The following is a 23,782-nucleotide window of genomic DNA, read 5'->3' as shown; positions in this document are numbered from 1 at the left end:
AGTTAGTTCCAAGGGGCACTTTCCCTTTAAATTAGAGATTGCATGAGATACATTCATAAGTGTCTGATTGTGCTGCGGAGCTCTTTAGTTTGTTTTTGGAAGTTAATTGTTGTCTGTTCTGACATTTGGCAGACCATGCTGTCACGTACCCTCTGCGCTGAAATACGAAGTATCAGCAAAGCTTCGATGTGTTTGTTTCAGATGCAGAGTTGTTCTCTGTTAACCTTTTTAGGATTATTTCTCCTGTCGATGCAACAAAACAAGTTACATTAATGTATCAAATGAATATGTACGTTTCTTCTCTGAAGACAGTAAAGTTTGGACTTAGTTTGGATAACCCTGCCTTATTTTCCAGAGCAGTATCAAATGCTGATTTAGCAAGATGTAAAGGGGGTTCCAATCGCCCAGCTGCGGGGACCTCCAATGACCATTTTGCTCTGCACAACAGCAGCTCCATCCCCTGCAGTCGGTACCCCACCTATGAGAATGTGAAGATGTATCTTGGCAATGGGGAGACCTACTTTAAAGTGGAGCAGGAAGATTAAAGCTCAGTCTACATAATCGGAGACTGCAAACTGCATTTCCTCAGGGGATTAAGGGCTCATTCACATGAATGTGATTTCGGCACACATTATGGCCACGATGCATGGCCGCGTGACACGTGGTGAATGGAGGCAATGAAAGTAAATGGACCTCTATTGATCCGTCCACATTAGCATGTAAAACACTGCGTGTAGATACGTGCAAGTAAAAGATCGCAGCATGCTCAATTTCTCCCCGTACCCCACCGCATGATCCCTATACTTTTTGTATGGTGCAGCGTATACAATGCTGTCCTTACGCAATACTTTGCATGTGGGCAGCGATAAGTAACAGAGCGGGGAATAAAAAAAGAAAAAGACAGTCACACGGCACATGACCGTGTGCATGAGATATGCCGTCATACGCGGTGCACTCACTAACATACGCGATTTCTGCTGGCTTACACAGACCAGTTGCATGCTGCGGGACTACCACTGCGTCTTATGGATACGGTCGTATCAATGAGCCAGTTAGTCAGCTACTTAACAATAGCTGTGGGTTTGTGGTGGCGGAATACAGATTTCATCCACTGATAGACCACAACGACAATCGCATTTCTTCAGAATTTTTTCAACAAGTCCCTAATGACTGATCTAAATGTTATCAATCCAGAGGCTTCCATAATAACAAACACAATGTAAAGCATATTGAGTAATGTGGCTGAACAATAGTATGTACCTCAAACTGACACAAATGACAGCTACAGGTTGATCCGCAAAAAAAGCTCACTTATATCAATGTTGACAAAAAAATTACAAATTGTATGGGTCTTTGATTGCAGCGCCACAAAGTAATTTAGCCCCCCTGCGCACGGGCGGAATTTCTCACAGAATTTCCGCCCATGCTTGCTACTGTGGGATTGCATGCATGCACGCAATCTATGCACACAGAGGCCAGCACAGAAGTGTCAGAGACCCGCCGGCTGGGCGGCAGCCAGCACATCACAGAGAAGAGGAGACGCCGGGAGCGGGTGAGCCGCAGGGCTGTGCAGGGGCACGGGTCTGTATCCCACTGCGAGAATTCTGCGACCCGGCCTTGTGCAGGCGGCCTAAAATTATTATGGCATTTATGCCATACGATGAGTGCTGTAGATACGGAATCTACTAAACAATGATAAAATTACTGTCGCTCCCCCCACCAAGATGTAGAATAGTTAAACAATAGAGTACATGTACCTCGATCCAGCAAATTTAACTTTAAGCTGTGGCTCAAAAAAATGAATCCAAAGCTGTAGCTTTTTTTTTCTTAATGGTGTGTGAAACCCCCAAAATAGTGGCACCTCTGAAAAAAAAATTCCACTTCCAGGGATTCCCTAATGCCATTCTCATGTCAAAGAAATGTAGCCATGGGGCTGGTCCATTTTTCTATGATCTATATTCTGACCGTGATTTGTTGAATGTTCCTAATGTAAAAGTAAGAGCACCTACTTCTGCTTTTTTCATTGGTACCCTGACCAGGAATATAGGGTACGGACACACATTGTATTGTCTTGGAAATATGGTCACTCATTAAATAATGTATTGTAATAGTGTTTTTTGTTTTGTTTTTTTGCGGAATTGTGAACAGTCTGCAGAAGAATGTTCTAGTTCGAGAACCCCTCTGATCAGTGGAATGCAGGGGATGCACATGCAAGATTTTTGATTTATACCTTTTAGCATTTGGGTATCACTTTTTGATTATTTTTTATTATGCAAGTTTGGGCTTGCCTTCACAGAGGGCCTCTCCCATGTGGTTGGGAATGTTGTGTGCTGCCTCCTGCACCATTGTAGCACGGTGTTCAATGCTTTGCAAGCACTTGGAAATGTTTTTTAAATCATTTTGTAATATAACTTGCAGTTCTTGCAATATTTTTAGTGCCATTTTTGCTTATTTCATGACCTGTCAGATGCGACTTTTGTCATTGGCGATAGCATTTAGAAATGTGCAGTTTCAGCTTTCTCCAGCCAGGCAGTATGTAAACAGTTGTGTCGGATATCCCAGGCATCAGCAGGACCAGGAATAACCTCCCATTTATAGTGCGGCAGAATGTTCTTGCCGCTTCAGAACCTACACACTTTGTTTGATTCCTTGCATTGCACAAGGGCATTTTAACATATAATGCAAATCATGGATAGAATTATCTACAGATTATGCATATCAAGTGTATAAAATTGACCTTTTTAGCTGGCTGTATTTGACAATGTGCTTCAACAATTGTATAACTACAACTCCCAGCATGTGCGGCCATATATTTTTCATTATTTCCAGTTGCAGATGATCAGCTGACTCTCCTGAAATGTCTGTTTTACTGAATACTTGCTTTCTCCATTTTGAGCATTTTTAGACGTCTGCATTGTGCTGTTTCTGTGATATATTCCTTCTAGAAATGCATGAATAAATGAACATCTGAGTGCTACCCGTCCTCTTGTGTCCCTGACTAGACTGACCCTCTCAATTCATTGCAGACATTGTCTATATATAGAGAGACATATCCTATTAACAAGGGGAATGGAAATGCCGGTAGGGTCAGTAAGTCAGGGATGTTTAGTGAATGAAGAATGTCTTTTGAGTTCTGTGGTCTATTTCCAATACTTTTGGCATATGGGTTTTGGAACCCCGACCTTGTACTTCATGCATCTAGTGCAGATCGTAAAGCTGTGCTGCTGATCTCGTATTTGTTCACACTAGGAGGTCCTATTTTCCCTTTATAATGGAGCCATGACAGCTAAAAGTCCTCTAACACGTTTTGATGTGTTCGGGACAGGGATCTGCAAAGAGATTGGCACACCCATAACTGGCCTTCATGCGGACTGATGTATACAATCATTCATCCCCATAGAATTTTATCATTGTCAGCAGCACATCCCTCGTTTACATTGGGAGATGTGCTGTCAACATCGATTTTATATTTTTGGCTGCACAAAAGATCCAACCAGCTGATGCACTTGGGCTAATCGGGGACACCTCCACAAGGCCTGATGATTGGGCAATCGAACATTCATACAAACTATTATGCCTCGTTATTGGTGTGTGTAAAAGAGCCTAGAAGGCTGGCCATATTCCTTAGGCCCCCTGTCCACGGGCGAGACGGAATATTGCTAGCGATATTCTGCCCCCGTGGAAAGAACTGACAGCTCTCTGTGGTAAGCCTTTCTGACAGGCTCACCGCGGAGAATCACGGCATGCTGCAATTTGAGTCCCGTGAGCGGAGAATTGCTATGATTCTCCGCTCGTGGACAGGGGGCTGCGCTTTCCATAGCAACGCTATGGAAAGCGTGCACTGCGTTACTCGCAGACGGATTATCACCGCGAATAAGGCAATGCACTATCGTCCGTGGACAGGAGCCCTTAGGCCAGCTTCACACACGGGCGAGAAAATCACGTGAGATTTGTGCGTTGAGACACGCAGAGATCTCGCACGAAGATAACCCTTATTCTTTTGAATGGGCTCATACACATGAGCGATGTTTCCCCAGTATCGCGCTCGCCCGTGTGAAGTTAGCCTTAAACATGCACACTTTGCCAATTGCACCTGTATTCTGAATGCAGCGAGGGGGAAAAGCCACTACTGGACACATATGGCAGCCGCCCCCTCCCACTTCCTCCACCTCCGAGAACAAAAACCTAGTAAAATAGTCTGCAAAGCTGTAAAAAGACAAATGTCTATCCAGTTCAGCCTGTTTCCAGACCCCTTATTGATCCAGAGGAAGCCAATTTACACCATTGTGGGGGAAAAAGTTCCTTCCCAACCCCATAATAGCAGTCAGAATAATCCCTTGATCGACATCTGAAAGTTCCTAGTGGACTCCAAGACCCGAATCAACAACCCACCTGGTTATTTAATGTCTATCCTGCAATGTTTTAGTGCTTCAAGAAGACCTCTAGTCCCCTCTTAAACTCCTCTATGGATTTTGCAATTACCACGTCTTAAGGCAGAGAGTTCCACAGTCTCACTGCTCTTACAGTAAAGAACCCCCTTCTGTTTTGGTGATGAAGCCTTCTTTCCTCTAGATGTAGAAGATGGATTAGGCAATTTAAATCCATTTTAGGCTTGGTGGGGACTCAGGACGCCTACACACAAATTAGTGGTTTCAGCCCATACACATTTAAAGGGGGTTATCTGCCAACATCCCTTCAATAGGGCTGCCTCTTGCAAAATAACAAACTGAGCTGTACTTAACCCCTCGGCCAGGATCCAGTGCTGTGATCCTGGTGTTTGTTGTGATAGCTGATGTCACCGGAACTCTGATGACTCCTGCAGACATCGGTGGTCACATCCTGATCGCCATGATGCCAGGAGTTCGGGAATGTGATGCAACAGCGGTCACCTGACTTTCGGTGACATCGGCTGTCACAACAAATACCTGGACCACAGAGGGGTACGTATAGTTCAGTTTATTTTACTACAGGCAGCCCTATTGAAAGGATGTTGTCCGCTAACTAGACAAGCCCTTTAATTGGTGTGGCCACGTTAAGCTGGATTTATTTTCAAGCGGTTATCAGTGAATTCCATTGGTCTCCATTTACTTCAATGGTGCGCTTTGATGTTCCACTATATTCGATGGCAAGAATACATCTGCAGGTATCAGGAAGGTAAACAAATACTGTGAGTCCACGAACACAAGTGTGAACAGTTCCTTTAGTAATAACTGGAAAAAATAACCCAGATTTCCCCAATCCCTAAATTGCAGATATACATATCACCTACCGCTGCCTGTTTAGCTGGACGGCCATTTTTGTACAGTCTGTAATGGTCAGCATTCGTGGTTGATAATTTTAAGAAATAGCATTTTACATGCACATTAATATCTCTAGATATGTTTAATTAAATCCAGTGTTTCTTATTTATAGTGACTGGCCTTTTTTATGCCTCCCTGGGATATAATTAGATTTTCCGTTTTTCTGACTCCCCTACACGGGGAAAATAGAGCGCATTAATTCTTCGGCTACCGGTTCCGCTGACCTGGTAACATCTACACACCCACTGGCACCTGCGCGTGACTCCAGACTCCCACTCGAGCGGCACAGATTTTCTTTGTTCTTTCTAATGACTATGAACAGAAATCTTACAGAAGAACAGTTTATTGTTTTTGATGATTCAGCGGAATACTTAAACAGTCGAGTAATTGCATTTCCATTACTGGACATATGTTTTACACTTTTACGTAATGAACAGAAATAAAACCTAAAGATATAAGATGACCTAATGTGTTTGTAGAACAGTTTCGGGCAATAACCACATGGATATCTTGACCGATTAGCTATTAGAAAAACTTTCTGACAGTGAGGGTGGTCAATGAGTGGAACAGGTTGCCATGGAAGGTGGAAGTGTTCAAACAAAGGCTGGACAAATATCTGTCTGGGATGATTTAGTGAATCCTGAGCAGGAGGTTGGACCCGATGACCCTGGAGGTCCCTTCCAACTCTACCATTCTATGGTTCTAGTACCAAGCTTCAACAAGGTCGTTTTTGCTCGTGGCACGTAGATGGAGTAATTAATCTGCAAGCCTGGCACCCCGCTCCTTCATCAAACAATAGAAAAGCTTTACTATATTTATTCTTGCATCAGAGGAGCCGGCTTCTATGATGTTTCTCCTTTGTCAAAATGCGGTGCTCTTTGCTAGGTCTGTGTGACACTGCTGTGTAACAGAACATCATCCATCATTCACTGAACCCTCCCGTGTATTTTACTCCTGGGACCTAACATTTTACTCCTTTCATATTCTCACCAGCACATTCTCTGGAGGAATGGCTGCTGTCTAAAAGAAACAATCATTTTTACAATTCGGTTGTAGAATTTAAAACTCCATTTTGAACATTTAAAGGGATCGGCGGATCAGCTGACACTACATGGTCAGGGTTGCCGTGACATGGTCTTCTCTGGGCTGTGCATGGTGACCTCCTCCACATCATGGAGCTACTTCTACCTTACACGATGGTGAAGTAATCTGGTATTTACCTCCCTTTTTAGCACAATCGCTAAGAGCAGACTTGTGACCTACTTTTGAAGTCCCCCAGATAAATACTAAAATAAGTTGTCTGCTGAACATTTCACCTACAGAATGCATGGCTGATTACATCATCTGAGATGACCAATTATCCATCCATCCAGAGTGGGTCATTCCAGGGCTAATCACCCAAGGGGGTAATGCTCAACTGTCTCAGATGTTTACGAAACTTTGCACATGTGTTGGTTAATAGAATGCATATAAATTTTTTTTTTTTTTTTTTTTAAAGATCTATTGGGTCATGGTGGCAAGAACCATACTTGTTTGACAATTCATATCTTGCAAACTATTGGATGTAGGAAGATGAGCACGGTGCCCTTCTCTTCATAATAATATGTAGATTTAGAACATATTTTTTCTAGCCATGTAATTCCAGTACAAGTTGAAGTAAAATTAAAACACAAATTTTAAATTTTATAATTTTTTTTTTTGGGAACTGAGCCAATCCAGAGAAAAAGCTGAAGAAATGTGTATCTCTATGCTCCATACAGTGAAGTCTCTTACCACAAAATTGCAGGAAAGTGAAGAGTGAAAAAAAAAAAATTCTTGACCTCTTACCGACAATAAAAAAAAAACCCTTATTAATTATGGATGATTGGTCACCATCAAGGATTTTTCTCTCAAAACTACAAAGAACACCTTCCTATGTTTTCTATGTAGTGTTTGTTATAAAGAATAGTTTGCTCATTATTGTACATGGTACATTGATACAGGAGCAAATAATACAAAACAATGGTTAATTTATCGAGCGTAAAATATAGGGGGTGGGCCATAGAAAAGTAGCCTGGCACAAAGGGCCTAAAAGGAAAATCTGCCTGTGTTGCCCATAACAGCGAATTACTGCGCAGTTTTCATTTATGTTGCTGAGTAAAATTAGAGGTGTGATTTGATTGGTTGCTAATTTTCTTTTAGACAGTTTTTATAAGACTTTAGGGCCAGGGTGCTTTTCTGTGGTGCACCTTGTACCTGCCAATCTGCATAGACGAAGCTGTGGAGGGATACATGCTAGTGACGCAGCTTGGTTCTTTATCTTGCACAGACTATAGTAACAGATAATAAAACAAAACTCACGCTGACCGAAGATTATGGCCCTTTTACATGGACGATTAATGTTAAAATGAACAATAATGGTTCAGTGTAAACATGGCTAAAGATTAGAGATGAGCGAGCGTACTCGCTAAGGGCAAATACTCGAGCGAGTAGTGCCTTATGCGAGTACCTGCCCGCTCGTCTCCAAAGATTCTGGTGCCGGCAGGGGTGAGCAGTGAGTTGCGGGAGTTCCTCCCCGCCCCCCGCCGGCACCCGAATCTTTTGAAACAAGCGGGCAGGTACTCGCAAAAGGCAATACTGGCTTGAGTATTTGCCCTTAGCAAGTACGCTCGCTCATCTCTGCTAAAGATTAATGAGAATTCTTTATTATTTGTCCATTTTATGCAGGCGTAACAGTTGTTCATTTTGTCAATCGTTCCATGTAAAAGGCAATTTTTTTCAAACCATTTCCAGACTACCCACACAGACCAACAATGGACTGAACAAGCTATGACAAAAAATGTAAACTACTATCAGTACATAAATGGACATCATTTGAAAGCCAGCGGCTCTTTCACTCGTTCCCATGAGTAATTTCTCTGTGTAGAAGGATCCTATTGACTAGAGACCGGGGGAGGCAGAAGCAGAGAATTACACAGACGTGCTGCTGCAACTCGTAGTGAGTGATTTGCAGTATGGTCATGTGTTACGGATCATGCGCTGCAGCAATTCTGCACAAAATGGTGCAGATTTTGGTGCCGGCTCCCTGCAGATTTCACGCCTTCATTTTAACCTGTGAAAAGTCAAAGCACAAATTTGCATACTGCGGTTTTAAAGTCTGCAGCACATGTCAATTTACACTGTGGATCTTCTCTCCAGTTGGTGGATGGGATTTCTAAAATCCCATCCCATATGCTTGTTCCGTAAAATCTGCAGATTTTCTGCAATTAATTGCACTGTGGAAAGTCCGCAGCATCTCCAACGCATGTGAACATACCCTTACTGTCCTACAGTTGTTGAAATCACATCTGCGCTGCTCAGTACTGCTGTACACTGTCCTCCTTGAAGCTGTTACTTCTGTGTGTGCTAGAGAGAGTTAGGAAGTAAAATTTTCTCCATGTGCAGTATATAGAAGACATAGCAGCTAGTGTACCCCCAACAGTTCAGCGAGAACTGAGAATTAGAGATGGAGACTGCAGAGGGGAAATCTGTAGGATACAAATCCTATAAGTGCCAGAAATGGTGTTCCTCATGTACACACGCAACCGCTTATTCTGAAAATCATCTGAATAGTTAGTGTGCCTAAGTGTAGGTCATCAATTCTAAATCCCAGAAAACCTCTTTTAGGTAAAATTAGATGACTATTAGTGAATATATATTGCTTTTCCCACCATAAGAGTAATGACTTTTAACGCTTTCCCTTCAATGAAAATGAAATATTTTAGGCCTCATGCACACAGGCGGATTTTTGCTGCAGAATCCAGAACGGGCGTCCGCCTCCGGGTTCCGCAGCAATAACCCTCCATAGCATGCTATGGAAAAATTATTCTTCGTGCACATGAGCGGAAACCAATTGCATTTTCCACTCACGGATGAAAAATTTCAGCATGCTCCATTTTCCTGCGGTTCCCGCACGGATGGCTTCCATTGCAGTCAATGGAAGCCGTCTGACCCGCGGCCCACGGCCCATTCGCAATTGACACTCCGTGGGAAAAGCAGGAGTTTAAAAAATAAATAAATCTGTACTGCGCAAGTTCAACGGCGAGCCGTGCGAACCATCTGCAGTCCAGAGAGGCCGGAAGAAGGCCGCCTGCACACACAGGTATGCAGTGTCACCCGCCGTGTTTAGGGCCAGATTCCAAGCGGGAGTCCATAGGTGGAATCCGGACCTGCCATGTGCATGAGGCCTAACGCGTACTTCTGAAATCGAGGCAATGAAACCATTTTCTCAGAACTACAGGAGAATCTTGATGCGTCATCACAAGGGAGCCGGGAATAATTACTGTGGCAGAGTCCAATGTAGTCAAAACATGTTTTGTGTCTGATAAAGCCTGGTGTTCTGCTGACTAACGGCCTAAACTAATCACTGCTGCCTGTAATCTTTCTCACGGTGACCCAATGCCACCAACAATAGACCTCTGTAGTGGGGGAAAGCTATTCTTAGGAATCGGAGCAATGTGTGGACATAGCAGTAACCGGGTGATCACCAAAGATATGGTATTGGCATCAGAGGTCGTTTAGCCTGAAAGTCCTTAGTAGGATCTGTAAATCCCATTTGTCACACTGCAAAAAAAAACTCTTCACTAAATCCAATTGTCATATTAAATTGGCCATAACTTTATTTCCAATTTAGATGAGGTGTGTGTTTTTTTTCTTTTTGTTTTCCTTAACCACGTCCGTATCTTCGTACCCTAACAGTTTGTTTGGGTCATTCCTTTATATGAGCCCTGATCTGAGTGATTATTTGCTAGTGAAGTCTCTCTTGTTGAGAAGACTTAGTTTTCTGCTTAGGCTAGGGTCACACAGGGCGGATTTGTTGCGGTTTTGCTGCGGTTTTTCCGTTGCGGTTTTGACGCAGAAGAACTGCTTCTGCGGCAAAACTGCTTCAAAGGTTAATTTGGGCTTGCGGATTTTCGTGCGGAAAAATCTGCAAGCGTTTTTTTCCGCAGCGCTTTTACTTTTGTCGCGTATTTGGTTCGGTTTTGGCTGCGTCCATAGAAGTCTACGGACAAAAAAGCGCTGCGGAAACGACCAAAGAATGAACATGCTGCATCTTTTAGGCTGGGGTCACACAGGGCGGATTTGCCGCGGATTGCCGGTGCATATCCGCACTGCGGCAAAACCGCTGCGTTTGCAGTGCAATGCAGCACAAATGAGATCTGCCAAAAAGCTGTTCTCACAGGACGGATTTTTTCCGCACAGCCGCAGTGCGGAAATGCAACTGTGTCGCGGTTTTAAAAGATGCAGCATGTTCATTCTTTGGTCGTTTCCGCAGCGCTTTTTTGTCCATAGACCTCTATGGACGCAGCCAAAACCGCACCAAATACGCGACAAAAGTAAAAAAGCGCTGCGGAAAAAAACGCTTTTCCGCACGAAAATCCGCAGCAAAATCCGCAAGCCCAAATTAACCTTTGAAGCAGTTTTGCCGCAGAAGCAGTTCTTCTGCGTCAAAACCGCAGCGGAAAAACCGCAGCAAAACCGCAACAAATCCGCCCTGTGTGACCCTAGCCTTAAAACCGTGACGCAGTTGCATTTCCGCACTGCGGCTGTGCGGAAAAAATCCGTCCTGTGAGAACAGCTTTTTGGCAAATCTCATTTGTGCTGCATTGCACTGCAAACGCAGCGGTTTTGCCGCAGTGCGGATATGCAACAGCAATCCGCGGCAAATCTGCCCTGTGTGAACCCAGCCTTAAAATGCAGATGTGAACTTGTTGTTTTTGCAGATTGTATCCATGTCATGTACTACAATTTCTGCAGAATGTACACTCATTGTCAAAAAAAAACAAAAAACACCTAGAAGTTTTCGTTTTACTGCAAAACTTGTCATGCAGTTACATCTCGGGCAGATATGCAAATGATCAGAGTTGTATGATTAGATGAACGGTCTTGCTACGTGTAACCCTAAACATAGTCCACCCCTGGCCTATAAAAAGGCTCTCAAAGGCTACCTGTGTGTTGTGTTTTTTTTTCTGCTCGTGTAGAGCTTGTTGATCACTAGACGCCTCTACGATGGAATCAAATAGGTTTTGCCAAGATAACCGAAGCTGGAAGGTTGTATAGACAAACTGCTTGCCAGCTGAGCCATTCTGACCAGATTGTTAGGAGGTGTTTGGGCCAGTGGATGTGTGAGATCAAGTGCACAAGACAACTGGGCTCAGGATGCTTTCAACAGACCATCAGTAGAGCGGATCACCTGATCGTCCAATAACCATGAGTAGCTTCAACTGTTTCATTGTCCGCCAGCCTGAGACCGGTGGCACCATCATTACTGGGCCCTCTGTCGGAACCAGTTCTAGGCGCTCGACTGAAGGACACTTGCTCTCATGTCACCCATTATGTATATGGTCTTTCACACCCACTTGCAGTCAGCTCTGTTTGCAGTGGTTTTGTGAATGATGAAACTGGACTGCTACAGAGTGGAACTGAGTTGTCTTCAGTGACAAATCCAGGTTGAGTTTGGGCATTGATGATGGCCATGTTCATGTCTGGAAATCTGGGGGGAAGGGGTGAGCGCCTCAATCCTGCCTTTGCTGTGGAGCAGCACACTGCCCCCATTGCTGGTGTGATGGTCTGGAGTCTTATCGCGTACAACAGTCGGTCACCCCTAGTGGTGGTACAAGGGACAATTACAGCTCAGTGATATGTTCAGGACATCCTGCAGCCACATATGTTCCTCTCATGTCGGCTTCCTAGAGGGATTCTCCATCAGGATAATACTTGGCCGCACACACAAGGAGTCACAGGAATGTCTCCACAAAATTGCCACACTTCCATGGTCACCAGATTTATCACCAATAGAACATGAAGTGGACATCGCAGATGGTTCCATACAACAGCCTATGAGCTTGCACGATCTAAAGGCTCAGTTACAGCAAATGTGGATAGATATGCTGCAGGATACAAAACGGAACCTGTAGGCCTCCATGCCCGCCCATATCACATCTTGCATCCAAGCTAGAGGTGGTATAACAGGGTACTAGAGCCTCCATGCCCGCCCATATCACATCTTGTATCCAAGCTAGAGGCGGTACTACAGGGTACTAAAGCCTCCATGCCGGCCCAAATCACATGTTGTATCCAAGCTGGAGGCGGTACAACAGGGTACTAGAGCCTCCCTTCAATTGTTCAGTTTTCTGCAATAAATTGTCCTTTTGCTCTGATATTGTAATCCCGTATGTATATCAACGTTATAATGGCACATATCTTCATTCCATTCCGACAACTCCTTCTAGGGGAGGGATTATTTTTGTACAATGAGTGTATTGTTTCTGTGTTTTCCATGAGCTGTAAGTACATTTATTAGTAATAATCAACTCAGTTGGTTTTAATGGCTTTGTATATCTGTGTACTTAAGACTACAAACCATATTATAATTAAGAACTGAGAACTTCAAACATGTAAGTGGGTTATACCTGGTGTTTTTGTAAGAGATTTTTAATGAATGGGTGAGTGCTGTTTGCTCCAGTGCTTTCATGATGCTTCAGTGGTGTCCGCAGCACCTATAGTTGTGTATAAAGGCCCATTTAGACACAACGATTATCGCTCAAAAGATGCCTTTGGAGCAGTAATCCTTGTGTCCATTTACAGCACAAGGTAATCGCTCAAATGTTGAGCGATCACCTTGCGCTTCGAGCGGAGGATACAGAAGACAAGCGGGGTGTCCCCGCTTGCCTTCTGCATCCAGCTGTTCTCTGCTCGGAGCGCCCGGCTGTTATACAGCTGAGCTCTCCCAGCGGGGCATGGAGAACACAGCCTGGACCGCTCTGTTCTTCATACCCCACCTGTGTTCAGGGAGCGGAATACAGCTGAAACAATAGTATCAGCTGTATCCCACTGTGAACTCCTGATAAGGCTCATAGTTGTCTAGCATGCTGAAGGACAACGTAAACAACGGCTTAACGAACACTGCAGGATGTCCGTGCGGTTAGACACCACGATTTTTGCTCAAAAAATGGCTTTTGAGTGATAATCGTTGTCTAACTGGGTTCGTAACGTACTCCATCTGATTGTACCCAGTTTTAAACAGCACAAGTGGAATAAAGCAGAACACTTTCTTTGTATGAAAAGTCCAGTTCCTCGTTTTTTGGAACTTTCTTTTCTCCAGCTGCTAGAAGATTTGCCTTGACTATTCCGTCACCACTACCATTGATGTAAATAATATAATGCAGTTCCTTTTTATATTCTTTTTGCCACTAATCAATGTTTTTTATCTTCTAACTTGTTTTTGTATGCTGCACAGTCTGTTCTAAGTTTTGGCTGTTGAAGAGAGACTTGCTCCTCATAGCGCCCCGTCCAAGTACATTGAATTGCAGAATGAAGAATACATGTGAGGTTATTTTAGTTGAATGCAGCTGTAGTTTGTACTTGTTGGAAGCCATTGATTTTTCTTGTCGCTGCCTTCATGAGCCCTATTGTAGTTTAATGATTAGCCCCAATTACCAGAACCCACAAAACTATAATGTGCTTTAATATCACTTGCACAATACATCTTGTAGCAGAGCCTGGATTTTTCCACCTACCTGACTAAATGGAAGAAGTGATTAATACCTTTAAAGATGCAATTAAAGCAGTGTATATTCATAAAAACTGTTGAATACGTTTTTGGTGTTTTTTGTTTTCTTTTACGGTAAGTCAGATTCTTGCTAGTGGTCTGTAGTGAGGTGCTTTGGGTTATTTGTACTCTTGGTCTTTCTCAACCATTGTGACCATCGGACATCAATATGTGATTGGTGGAGGTCTCGCCCTCAGAATCCCACACTGATCAGGCGAAAGAGAAGGCTGTGACACTTTCTGCTGTCCATTAGACTGTGTCTGGTGTAGCATGGAATTAAGGGTGGAACTTTGCATTAGTGACTAGTATTACACTGAATGGGCTGTGTTGCTCATATCTGTTCTTAATTAGTGAGGGATCTTACTCCCAGAACTACATCAATTACACATTGATAACCTGTCCTGAGGATAGGCCATTAATGTCACAACTAGTAAAACCTCTAACCTCTATTGAATGTAAAAATGCTAAACTTTAAAGGTTTGTCCAGTTGTAAACTACTGAAGGCTTATCCAAAGAATAGACCATAACTAGCAGATCAGCAGAGGTCTGCCACCCAGGACCCCCTCCTGGGCTTTTGGACTGCGATGAGTTCTGCAGGAAGCAAACTGCTCCGTTTCCACTGCAGTGGCCCAATATGGTATTACAGGCAAAGTTTTTTTCTTATTGAAGCAAACGAGAACTTTGCCTGTAATACCATGTTGGGCCACTGCAGTGGAAACTGAGCTGACTGCTTCCTACAGAACTCGGCTCAGTTCATGACTGGGACCCCCACTGATTTTATTATTGATGGTCTGTCCAAACGATGGCCCATCGTTTGAACAGCCCATTTAATTTGAGACTGTAAAAGCTCTATAGTTCCTGATTTGGTCAATTGCACATTTACAACTGAGAAGAAACTTCTAGATCGGCACAAAAATATTGTTTTGTAGATGCTTTAAACCAGGGGTCCCCAACTCCAGTCCTCAGGGACCACCAACAGGTCATGTTTTCAGGATATCCGATGGTAAGAACACCTGTGGCAATGTGAGGCACCGACAATAATAATATCACCTGTGCAACACTGAGGAAATCCTGAAAACATGACCTGTTGGCGGTCCCTGAGGACTGGAGTTGGGGAACACTGCTTTAAAGCATATATATGACATTCAGTGGTTCTTTCTATTTACATTATTTCACAATCTGTCATCCCTCAGGACACAGGCTGAGATGGCCCACACATGCCGAGGAACCATTAACCTGTCCACAGCTCATATTGACACAGAAGACTCATGTAATATTGTCCTGTCCAATGGTGGCCGAACATATCATCTTAAGGCAAGCTGCGAAGTGGAGAGACAGAGGTGGATCACAGCTTTGGAACTGGCGAAGGCCAAGGCTGTCCGCATGATGAACAACCAGTCAGGTAGTGTTCTGCACAGATCGCTGGAGGAAATCACCAGATGTTTGCTTTTGTGGCACACAAAAGGGAATTTGGAATACACTATACATGCCTGATGTCCAAAGAATACTTGTACAAATGTCTACTTTTTATTGCATGTCATGTGCATTCTGCTTAAATAGGTAAAGAGAAAATGCAAGTATAAATTATTTGCACTATGGAGACAGACCCCTTTCCCTCTCCCCCCCCCCCCCTCTCTCCCCCCCCCCCCCCCCCCCCACACACACACACACACTACCCCACCTTCTCTCCTTGATATGAGAATTGGGCATTGGTAATGTACATGGTGGGCTTATGAAGTTTATAGTTTATGGAGATACATTAAACTTTATAAAGTATAAAAGTTATTTTTTTTCAATAAAAGTAAACTTTGTTTTTTCGTATTGACATTTCCAAAAAAAAGTAAAAATAAGATGTTTTCATTGTAATGCTTGGCAAATACTGAACATTAATGTTTTATAATTTATCTTTTCCTTTTTTTAATTTCTTTTTAAGCCAAAAAATGGGAATGGATCCCAGCGGAAATGAAAACTGTCCACATGAAAGGCTGGAGACGTTTTTACCCTCTGCTGGTATTTTTTCTCATTTTTGATTTAAAAAAATGGAAAGAAGTAGGGACTTTACTGCTGAATGTGTGAATTTATGTCCAACACATGGGATACATTTATCAGGGCACTTACCCCGGCTTGGTAGGAGGGTTTGTCATCCATGTGATTGATCTGTTAACTTTTTCTGCAAAGATTTGAAACTTGCATAGTTCTAAAGCATGCACTATATTCTTCAACATGTGTGCTGCTCTGGCGATGCACGGCATGTTATGTGCACCATGCCAGGGTGAATACGTTCGCCCCCATGTGTTTTTAGATATGGTAAATGGTTTTATCCGCCTCCATATACGTCTCTGTAAAGGTAAGCATATAGTGACTTCTTTATTGATTGTTGCTGTACAGAAATTGGCACTATTCTCTTGAGTCGCTATCCCCAGTGAGGCTCATAATCTAATTTCCTTATCTCGTACACATGACTACTAGAGCCAATTTCAGAGCAAGTCATTATTTACATTTTTTTTTGTGGGGGAAATGATGATTAGTGATCTGAATGCTTCAATGCCAATAAGTCTTTATTCAGACAGCCATATTGCGAGTTTTGCCCGAAAATTTCAGATGCAACTTGCATCGGACCACACACGGACACTAGTGTATGCGCAGTCTGATCTGCGCGCACCTTGCATGTCATATTCTTGTCTGTGTTACTAATGAGAATAGGACATGTAATGATTTATTTATTTTATCCTTTTCACATGAACCATCGGTCAGTGCTAAATAATTACTTGTGTGTGAATATACATGGAGGGAAAAATGGTCCCTTTGAATAAGCCCTAAAGGGGATGTCTCCATAAGAAAACTGGATTTGCGATTTTACCTTTGTTTTCAGACGCAGGTTCCTGACTCCGACAGCAGGATTTAGCATGTCCCATCATTGTGATGGGTGATGGGGTGCACCAAACGTGGTCAAAAAGAGCAGACAGACAGCACTTGAAAATCGCAGCGTTGGACAACGCCGCAATCAAGCGCAAGTCTGCAACACCCCACTGAAATCAATGCGAGAGTTATACCGCAGCTTTCAAAATGCCAGGGTAATTGTAGTAAAAGGTGTGAGAATGGCCTAAGGCGCACCTGATAAGACGCACCTAGAATTTAGAGGAAGAAAATGGGAAAATATAATATTTTGAACTCCCCGAGGCGAGGCAGTGAGGGAGATATTACAGGAGGAATAAAGAGCAGGAATACCGTCTCGGAATGAAGAGCTCCTATAATAAGGACCCAGCATGTTCATGCATTACATGGGCAGATCATTGATTCCAATTGGAACCGTGTAATGCAGACAATCATAGGGGTTCCCAAAAGTGAACACCTCAGCTTATGTTAGAGAACGTAAGTTAGACAATAGATAGCAAATGTTTAGACAGATAGGTTACTAGTCTTATAGAGTAGAGCAAACGTGCTAAAATTCAGTCCCAGCCGGCAGCTTTGTGATAAGGATCACATGTCCTTATTACACAGCTGCCAGCCCAGTCTGCTCTATAGCAGGGGAGGAGAAACGCTGATTGGTGGAGGTGGGCCAACAGCAGCAGTTCCCATTGGCGCTCACCAATCGGTTGTATGTACGGGTGGCTCTCCTTCCCTGTTATTGAGCGGACCAGGCTGACAGCTGTGTAATAAGTACATGCAATCCTTATCAAAAAATGTGTCTTCTAGAGCAAACAATACGGTAACTTAAAATTCTACATGGGGACAATCACTTATGTCGTGGGAAATTATATCCTGATAGCAAAAAGTCACTTTTTAACTGAATGATCTCTTCCATCCATAAGAGGCTTATGTCATTCTTCTGACTTGCAGCATGTATAAAGACTATAACCCTCCATTACCGATACTGCAGTTCTGGCAAAACAACCTGTTGGTGATAAATGTTATATTTCTCATATTCTTTCCTAATGCAGCAGGCCAGAAATCTCTGTAGTAGCATGTGAAGCTCCAGCCTTTAGATAAATAGGATTTCTGCATATTTAATCATCTTGAAGTCAATGCAGTTGGGATTTATTTATTTCCGATAATCTATACAGTCAGGATGCCCTGCGGAATTAAGTAATGAGATGTGACATCACGGTGACCGTGTATGCTTCTGTCTAATGATTATCTGGGTTTATAAAGGATTGTGCAGGAGTCTGGTGTAGAACTAAACATGCGGTCTGGTGGCCAGTAGGAAGAGTAAGAGGTGAGAAGAGTTTTGTGGGTATGGGCATGGTGGGACTATTACCCAGCTCTATCAGCTGTTAGTGTACTAGGTTGATATCTTTGGTGCAAGGTATATTGGCTTCTCTAAAGAGGTGGAGATGACATCTGTGCTTTGTACATATGTACATGATCTTAAATGTTTCGGCTTCTCGGAGGTGTTACAGTGGGATATTTGATATATGGATGGATGGAGTGATGGAGTGGTTGGGAAGGTGGATAGTACTGACTCAGAAAAAGTTTGCATTGAGAAACAGATGGCCATGGAAATCTTTGAGGATATTCTTCCCCAAATCTCTGTATGTGTGGATGTCCCCACTGAATACAGGATGTTGCATCTCCAGTATCTATCAATAACTAATGGTAGAATGCCGGTTCTTCTGCTCTTTCTCATATGGAGATGCAGATGATGTTGATGCTTGGGGAGTTTGCAGATTGAAATGCATTATGGAAACCCACCACCACACCGGAAGGACATGAAAACTTGATTTGCAAGTTGTTCTCTAGATTTGGACACAGAAACTCAGTGCTGCAGTCCTACAGGATTAACCAATGTACCACGGTTCTGTTGAAAGTGAAGCTTCTTGTTATGCTAATACTAGCAGTGAATCTTCTTGGCCATAGTCTAACTTGTGCTGGTTCTAAACCAGAGTATAGAGTCTATGGGATTGCCTTATTTTCACTCTTTAATCCCTATACAGAGATCTGGTCTTCACTGCAGGGAGTAGTCTTGAATTGACGACCATAGGATAGCAGTAATTGAACCATAGTCATAAACAAGCCTTGATTCAGCAACAGGTAGTCGGCAAATGTCAAGACTGTGCTCTAGGACAAAGCTGAGGTCAAATTCAAGCCAACAAGTGCCTATTGTGGCTACAAAGGGAAACTAAATGAAAACACAAAAACACCACTTCATGTACATCTGCAATGGAAATTGAAGTGCTATGTAAGCAGTATTGCTCACCTTCGTGAGCCGTGACTCACACAGCTCTTACCTAGTGTAAAAAGTAGCTGATGACTATGAGGGAATTCCCAAAAGTACAGTCAAGACAAAAGCCCAAGGTCAGCAAAACAAGTAATGCAGTTAGAAAGTCACAAATGCATGATGGCGAAACCTGCACAGAAGATACCTCTATCTTCAGCAAAGAATGGTATGGCTAAGATTTAGGCTAGGCTAGGGCTACAGATATAGCATTGTTAGGCTTCACTTGTTTTGCGGTGGCTACATCTGTATACAGCCACTTTGGCTGTGTCATACAGCTAAAGATTACGGTATCCAAATTCTACATCTCAACCGCATGAAAATGTATGTGGTCGGTTGCAAACCTGCTGGATAGTCACAATGCAGTGGGAACTTGTAAGTCACAACATTCACTTTCATTAGTTTATGATGGCCCATCGAGATACTGCAATCTTTTGTTATTGGATGCAGTGGATATATAATTGACCAGCGGGTTTTCGGACGCATGCGTTACTGCAGTGTGGAAAGTCGGCCTTAGCTTTACCCTGACAGATGATCGCTCAGAAGTCGCTCAAACGATATTTTGAGTGACAGTTTTGAGCGATCATCTTTGCATAGTCTATAGTAGCTAATTAGCTACTTAAGAGCTATGCAGGCGGAACGGGACACCGACGCTATCACTTGGTGAACAATACAGCTGTTCTCCATAATTAAACAGCTGCATTGGTCTCTGTGCTTACAGCTCGCGTCCCACTGTGGACTACCAGCAAGGCGCGAGCTGAAAGAAAATCTTATCAGTGCTGCCGACTGTGATAACAGTTCATCGCTCAATTCAAGAAAACTAGAATTGAGCGAGGAACAACTCGTGCACGAAAACTGCACTAGTACTTAGGCCATGCTTTCCAATAAATTTTGACAAACCGTGAGATAAAATTATCCAACTTCTCTTTTATTATATCAACTAGCAATTATTAGGAAATTATAGTACCAGTGTTTCTAGTGGTGCAATCCATATACTATAGTGAAAAGGAATTGTAAACACATGGCTGCTGGTTTAGGACCTGTGATGACGTCACTGTCATTGCGCCTCTAGCGTGTTTGATAGATAACGCACAGGTCTGCTACGTGCACGTCAAACGCACAGGTCTGCTACGTGCGCGTCAAACGCACAGGTCTGCTACGTGCGCGTCAAACGCACAGGTCTGCTACGTGCGCGTCAAACGCACAGGTCGGCTACGTGCGCGTCAAACGCACAGGTCGGCTACGTGCGCGTCAAACGCGCAGGTGTCGGCTACGTGCGCGTCAAACGCGCAGGTGTCGGCTACGTGCGCGTCAAACGCGCAGGTGTCGGCTACGTGCGCGTCAAACGCGCAGGTGTCGGCTACGTGCGCGTCAAACGCGCAGGTGTCGGCTACGTGCGCGTCAAACGCGCAGGTGTCGGCTACGTGCGCGTCAAACGCGCAGGTGTCGGCTACGTGCGCGTCAAACGCGCAGGTGTCGGCTACGTGCGCGTCAAACGCGCAGGTGTCGGCTACGTGCGCGTCAAACGCGCAGGTGTCGGCTACGTGCGCGTCAAACCGGGTGGACTTCTCCTGGTTTTGGCTTCCCAAGCCTCCTGGTACTATCAGCGCTTTTGGGTCCATATCCTCTGGCCCTGGGAGTGATGTCTTACCCAGCCTGACTGATGAAGGGTCCTATGCCAAAACGCATATCTGCTGGTTTTAATTGATTATAATAAAAGATAAGTTAGATACTTTTATCCCATTGTCTGCCAAAATTCATTGCAGAGCAGCACCGGTATTTTCTCCACTCACCCCCTCCTATAAGGGCTGACAGAATCCTCTTAAGTGATGACATGCCAATACTGCGATGGTGACCTTTTGTGCCAGGTGCCGTTATTTATATGCAAGTTATGGAGCATTAACCATATCACGAAGTGGAAGTATTACTGCTCTAACCATGCAAGAGGTGATTAGATTACTTAATGGTCAATGTGGCACCCGACCTTTTTTTATTTATTTTTTGTACTTCAATTAGATCCTGATGCCGTAAACCTTTTTTATGTTACTGCATCGCCACAATAAGAAGTTGGAGAGAGGATCAGAAAAGCATCTGGAACATACATGACCTCTGTTACAGAGCCGTGACTTTCTCAGTACATCAGAGTCATGGAGAGGAAGGGTTTAATTCTCTCAGTAACACTCAGTGTCCTTGGCGGGTGAGAACAAAGGGCTGCATTACTGTGATACAAAAAGGGCTTTGTCATACAAACTCCTTTTGTCTTGGTGTCATTGTAATTGTTAAAGGATATTATTTCATTGCATAATGATAAAATGGACTTGCTTCTTGTGCTAGCTTGTATCAGCGGTTTCCCATATTCACAAGGGTGAACCGGGCGCAGCGTGGATTGGTATACCGGATTAGCACCATGCTGGTATTGACTCTGGTTAATTCTTTTCTTTGTAAAAAGCCGTCTGCTCGGTGTTACTCAGGAGTTCCGCAGATGAAAACAAAAAATTGAAGAAAAATCACGGTTAACAATCTCAGTGCATTAACCGACACACGTTCAGCTTTACTTTAGACAATTAACGCTAGCAGCTCGCCAGCACTTTGTGCACCCACGTATTGGATCCTGCTTTTATGTGCAGGTAATTATAGTCTATGCATCAGGGTTGAATGAAAGAAGAAAATCTATACAGTTGCAAGAAAAAGTGGATGAACCTGCTGGAATTACCTGGATTTCTGCATTGATTGCTAATTAGGGATGAGCGAGCGTACTCGCTAAGGCAAACTACTCGAGCGAGTAGTGCCTTATGCGAGTACCTGCCCGCTCGTCTCTAAAGATTCGGGTGCCAGCGGGGAAGAACGAGGGGGGGGGATCTCTCTCCCCCGCTCCTCTCTGCTCACTCCCGCAACTCACTGCTCTCCCCCGCAGGCACCCGAATCTTTAGAGACGAGTGGGCAGGTACTCGCATAAGGCACTACTCGCTCAAGTAGTTTGCCTTAGCGAGTACGCTCGCTCATCTCTATCGCTAATAAAATGTGGTCTCATTGTTATCTAACAAGAGAAATGCAAATGAGAAACCAGCTCCTCTGCAGTCGCTCTCATGCAAGGACTGACTGGAATCATAGACTGGTAGAATTGGAAGGGACCTCCAGGGTCTTCGGGTCCAACCCCCTGCTCAGTACAGGATTCAGTAAATCATCACAGACAGAGATGTCTATCCAGCCTTTGTTTGAACACTTCCATTGAAGGAGAACTCGCCACCTCCCGTGGTAACCTGTACCACTCATTGATCACACCCACAATATCTAATTTGTGTCTCCTCCCTTTGTTTCATTTGATTCTAGTCTTTCCTTGTACAAATGAGAATAGGGCTGATCTCTCTGCACTGTGACAGCCCTTCAGATATTTGTAGACAGCTATTAAGTCTCCTCTCAGCCTTTTTTTTTGCAAGCTAAGCATTCCCAGATCCTTTAACCGTTCCTGATAGGACATGATTTGCAGGCCACTCATAATCTTGGTAACTCTTCTCTGAACTTGCTACAGTTTGTCTGTCTTTTTTAAAGTGGGGTACTCGGAACTGGACACAGTATTCCAGATGAGGTCTGACTAAGGAAGAGTAGAGGGAGTAATTACCTCACGTGATCTAGACTCTATGCTTCTCTTAATAAATACCAGAATTGTGTTTGCGTTTTTGGCTGCTGCATCACATTGTTGACTCATGTTCAGTCTATGATCTATTAGTATACCCAAGTCTTTTTCACATGTGCTGCTGCTTAGCCCAATTCCTCCCATTCTGTATGTGCTTTTTTTGTTGTTGTTGTGGAAACAGATGCACTGAAAAAGGGAGTAGGTCCCATGTAGGATAAAAACTTTCTCTTTATTGAAAAATCCAGCGGTACAGCGGCAGGGAGGTGAAATGTTTTTTGTTTTTATATATATATATATATATATATATATATATAATGCGTCACCTCCTCTACTGTCGCTGACCTTTCACTAGATCAGAAAACCATTTAGGTAAGTGATATATACGGTAGTATATGTGGATATGTTTTACAATGGAACCCAAAAAGAACACCTCAACTAGAGTAGTTCTTTGGAGTGTTAAAAAGTCTGGGATATCAAACTGTACTGTATGTATCAATATTTCTTAATAAGCAGTCTGTAGATTGATAATGCTGCACTTACAGCGCATTTACAGTGTTTTCAAATGCGTTTTTTTTAACACACCCCATCATTGCAATGGGTGATGAGGTGCGTTAAAAATCACTGAAGCGCACGAAAATAGAACAGACGGCATTAGAAACACCGCGCTCGACCGCCCGTCTGAAAAGCCCCGAGTTTTACAGCATTTAGTGTGGCATTTGCAATGCTACGCTAAACGCTGAAAAACAAAACGTTAGTGTGAGAACGGCCTAAGGGCTCCTACCTACTAATGTTTTTGTTTTTTTTTAATGCTGCGATATCGCTGCGTTTTTTAATGCAAATGTCAATGGGACTTTCTAATGTTAAAATCGCATCGCACAAAAATCGCAAGTTTGTGCTTTGCGATTTTTATTTTATTTTTTTATTTTTTTATTTTTAATGCAATTTAAACATTTGGAAAGCCCTATTGACGTTTGCGTTAAAAAAAAACGCAGCGATATCGCAGCGTTAAAAAACACGCTAGGAGCCCTTAGTGTGGAAGCGCTGCAGTTATTGCTACTAAAGAT

General features: G+C 43.4%; 1 protein-coding gene across 1 annotated transcript in view; it reads left to right on the top strand.

Annotated features, from left to right (window-relative positions):
• The window catches only part of OSBP2 (oxysterol binding protein 2), a 244,883-nt gene that overhangs the window by 20,328 nt on the left and 200,773 nt on the right, over window positions 1-23,782 (top strand). Inside the window, exon 2 of the mRNA XM_066603181.1 lies at window positions 15,063-15,271. Coding sequence (XP_066459278.1) covers window positions 15,063-15,271 — 209 coding nt within the window. The remainder of the gene's footprint in view (window positions 1-15,062; window positions 15,272-23,782) is intronic.

Source organism: Eleutherodactylus coqui, chromosome 5 (assembly GCF_035609145.1).
Source record: "Eleutherodactylus coqui strain aEleCoq1 chromosome 5, aEleCoq1.hap1, whole genome shotgun sequence".
Lineage (NCBI taxonomy): Eukaryota > Metazoa > Chordata > Amphibia > Anura > Eleutherodactylidae > Eleutherodactylus > Eleutherodactylus coqui.
Note: the sequence above shows the minus strand (reverse complement) of the source record. Positions and strands in the feature narration are given on the sequence as shown.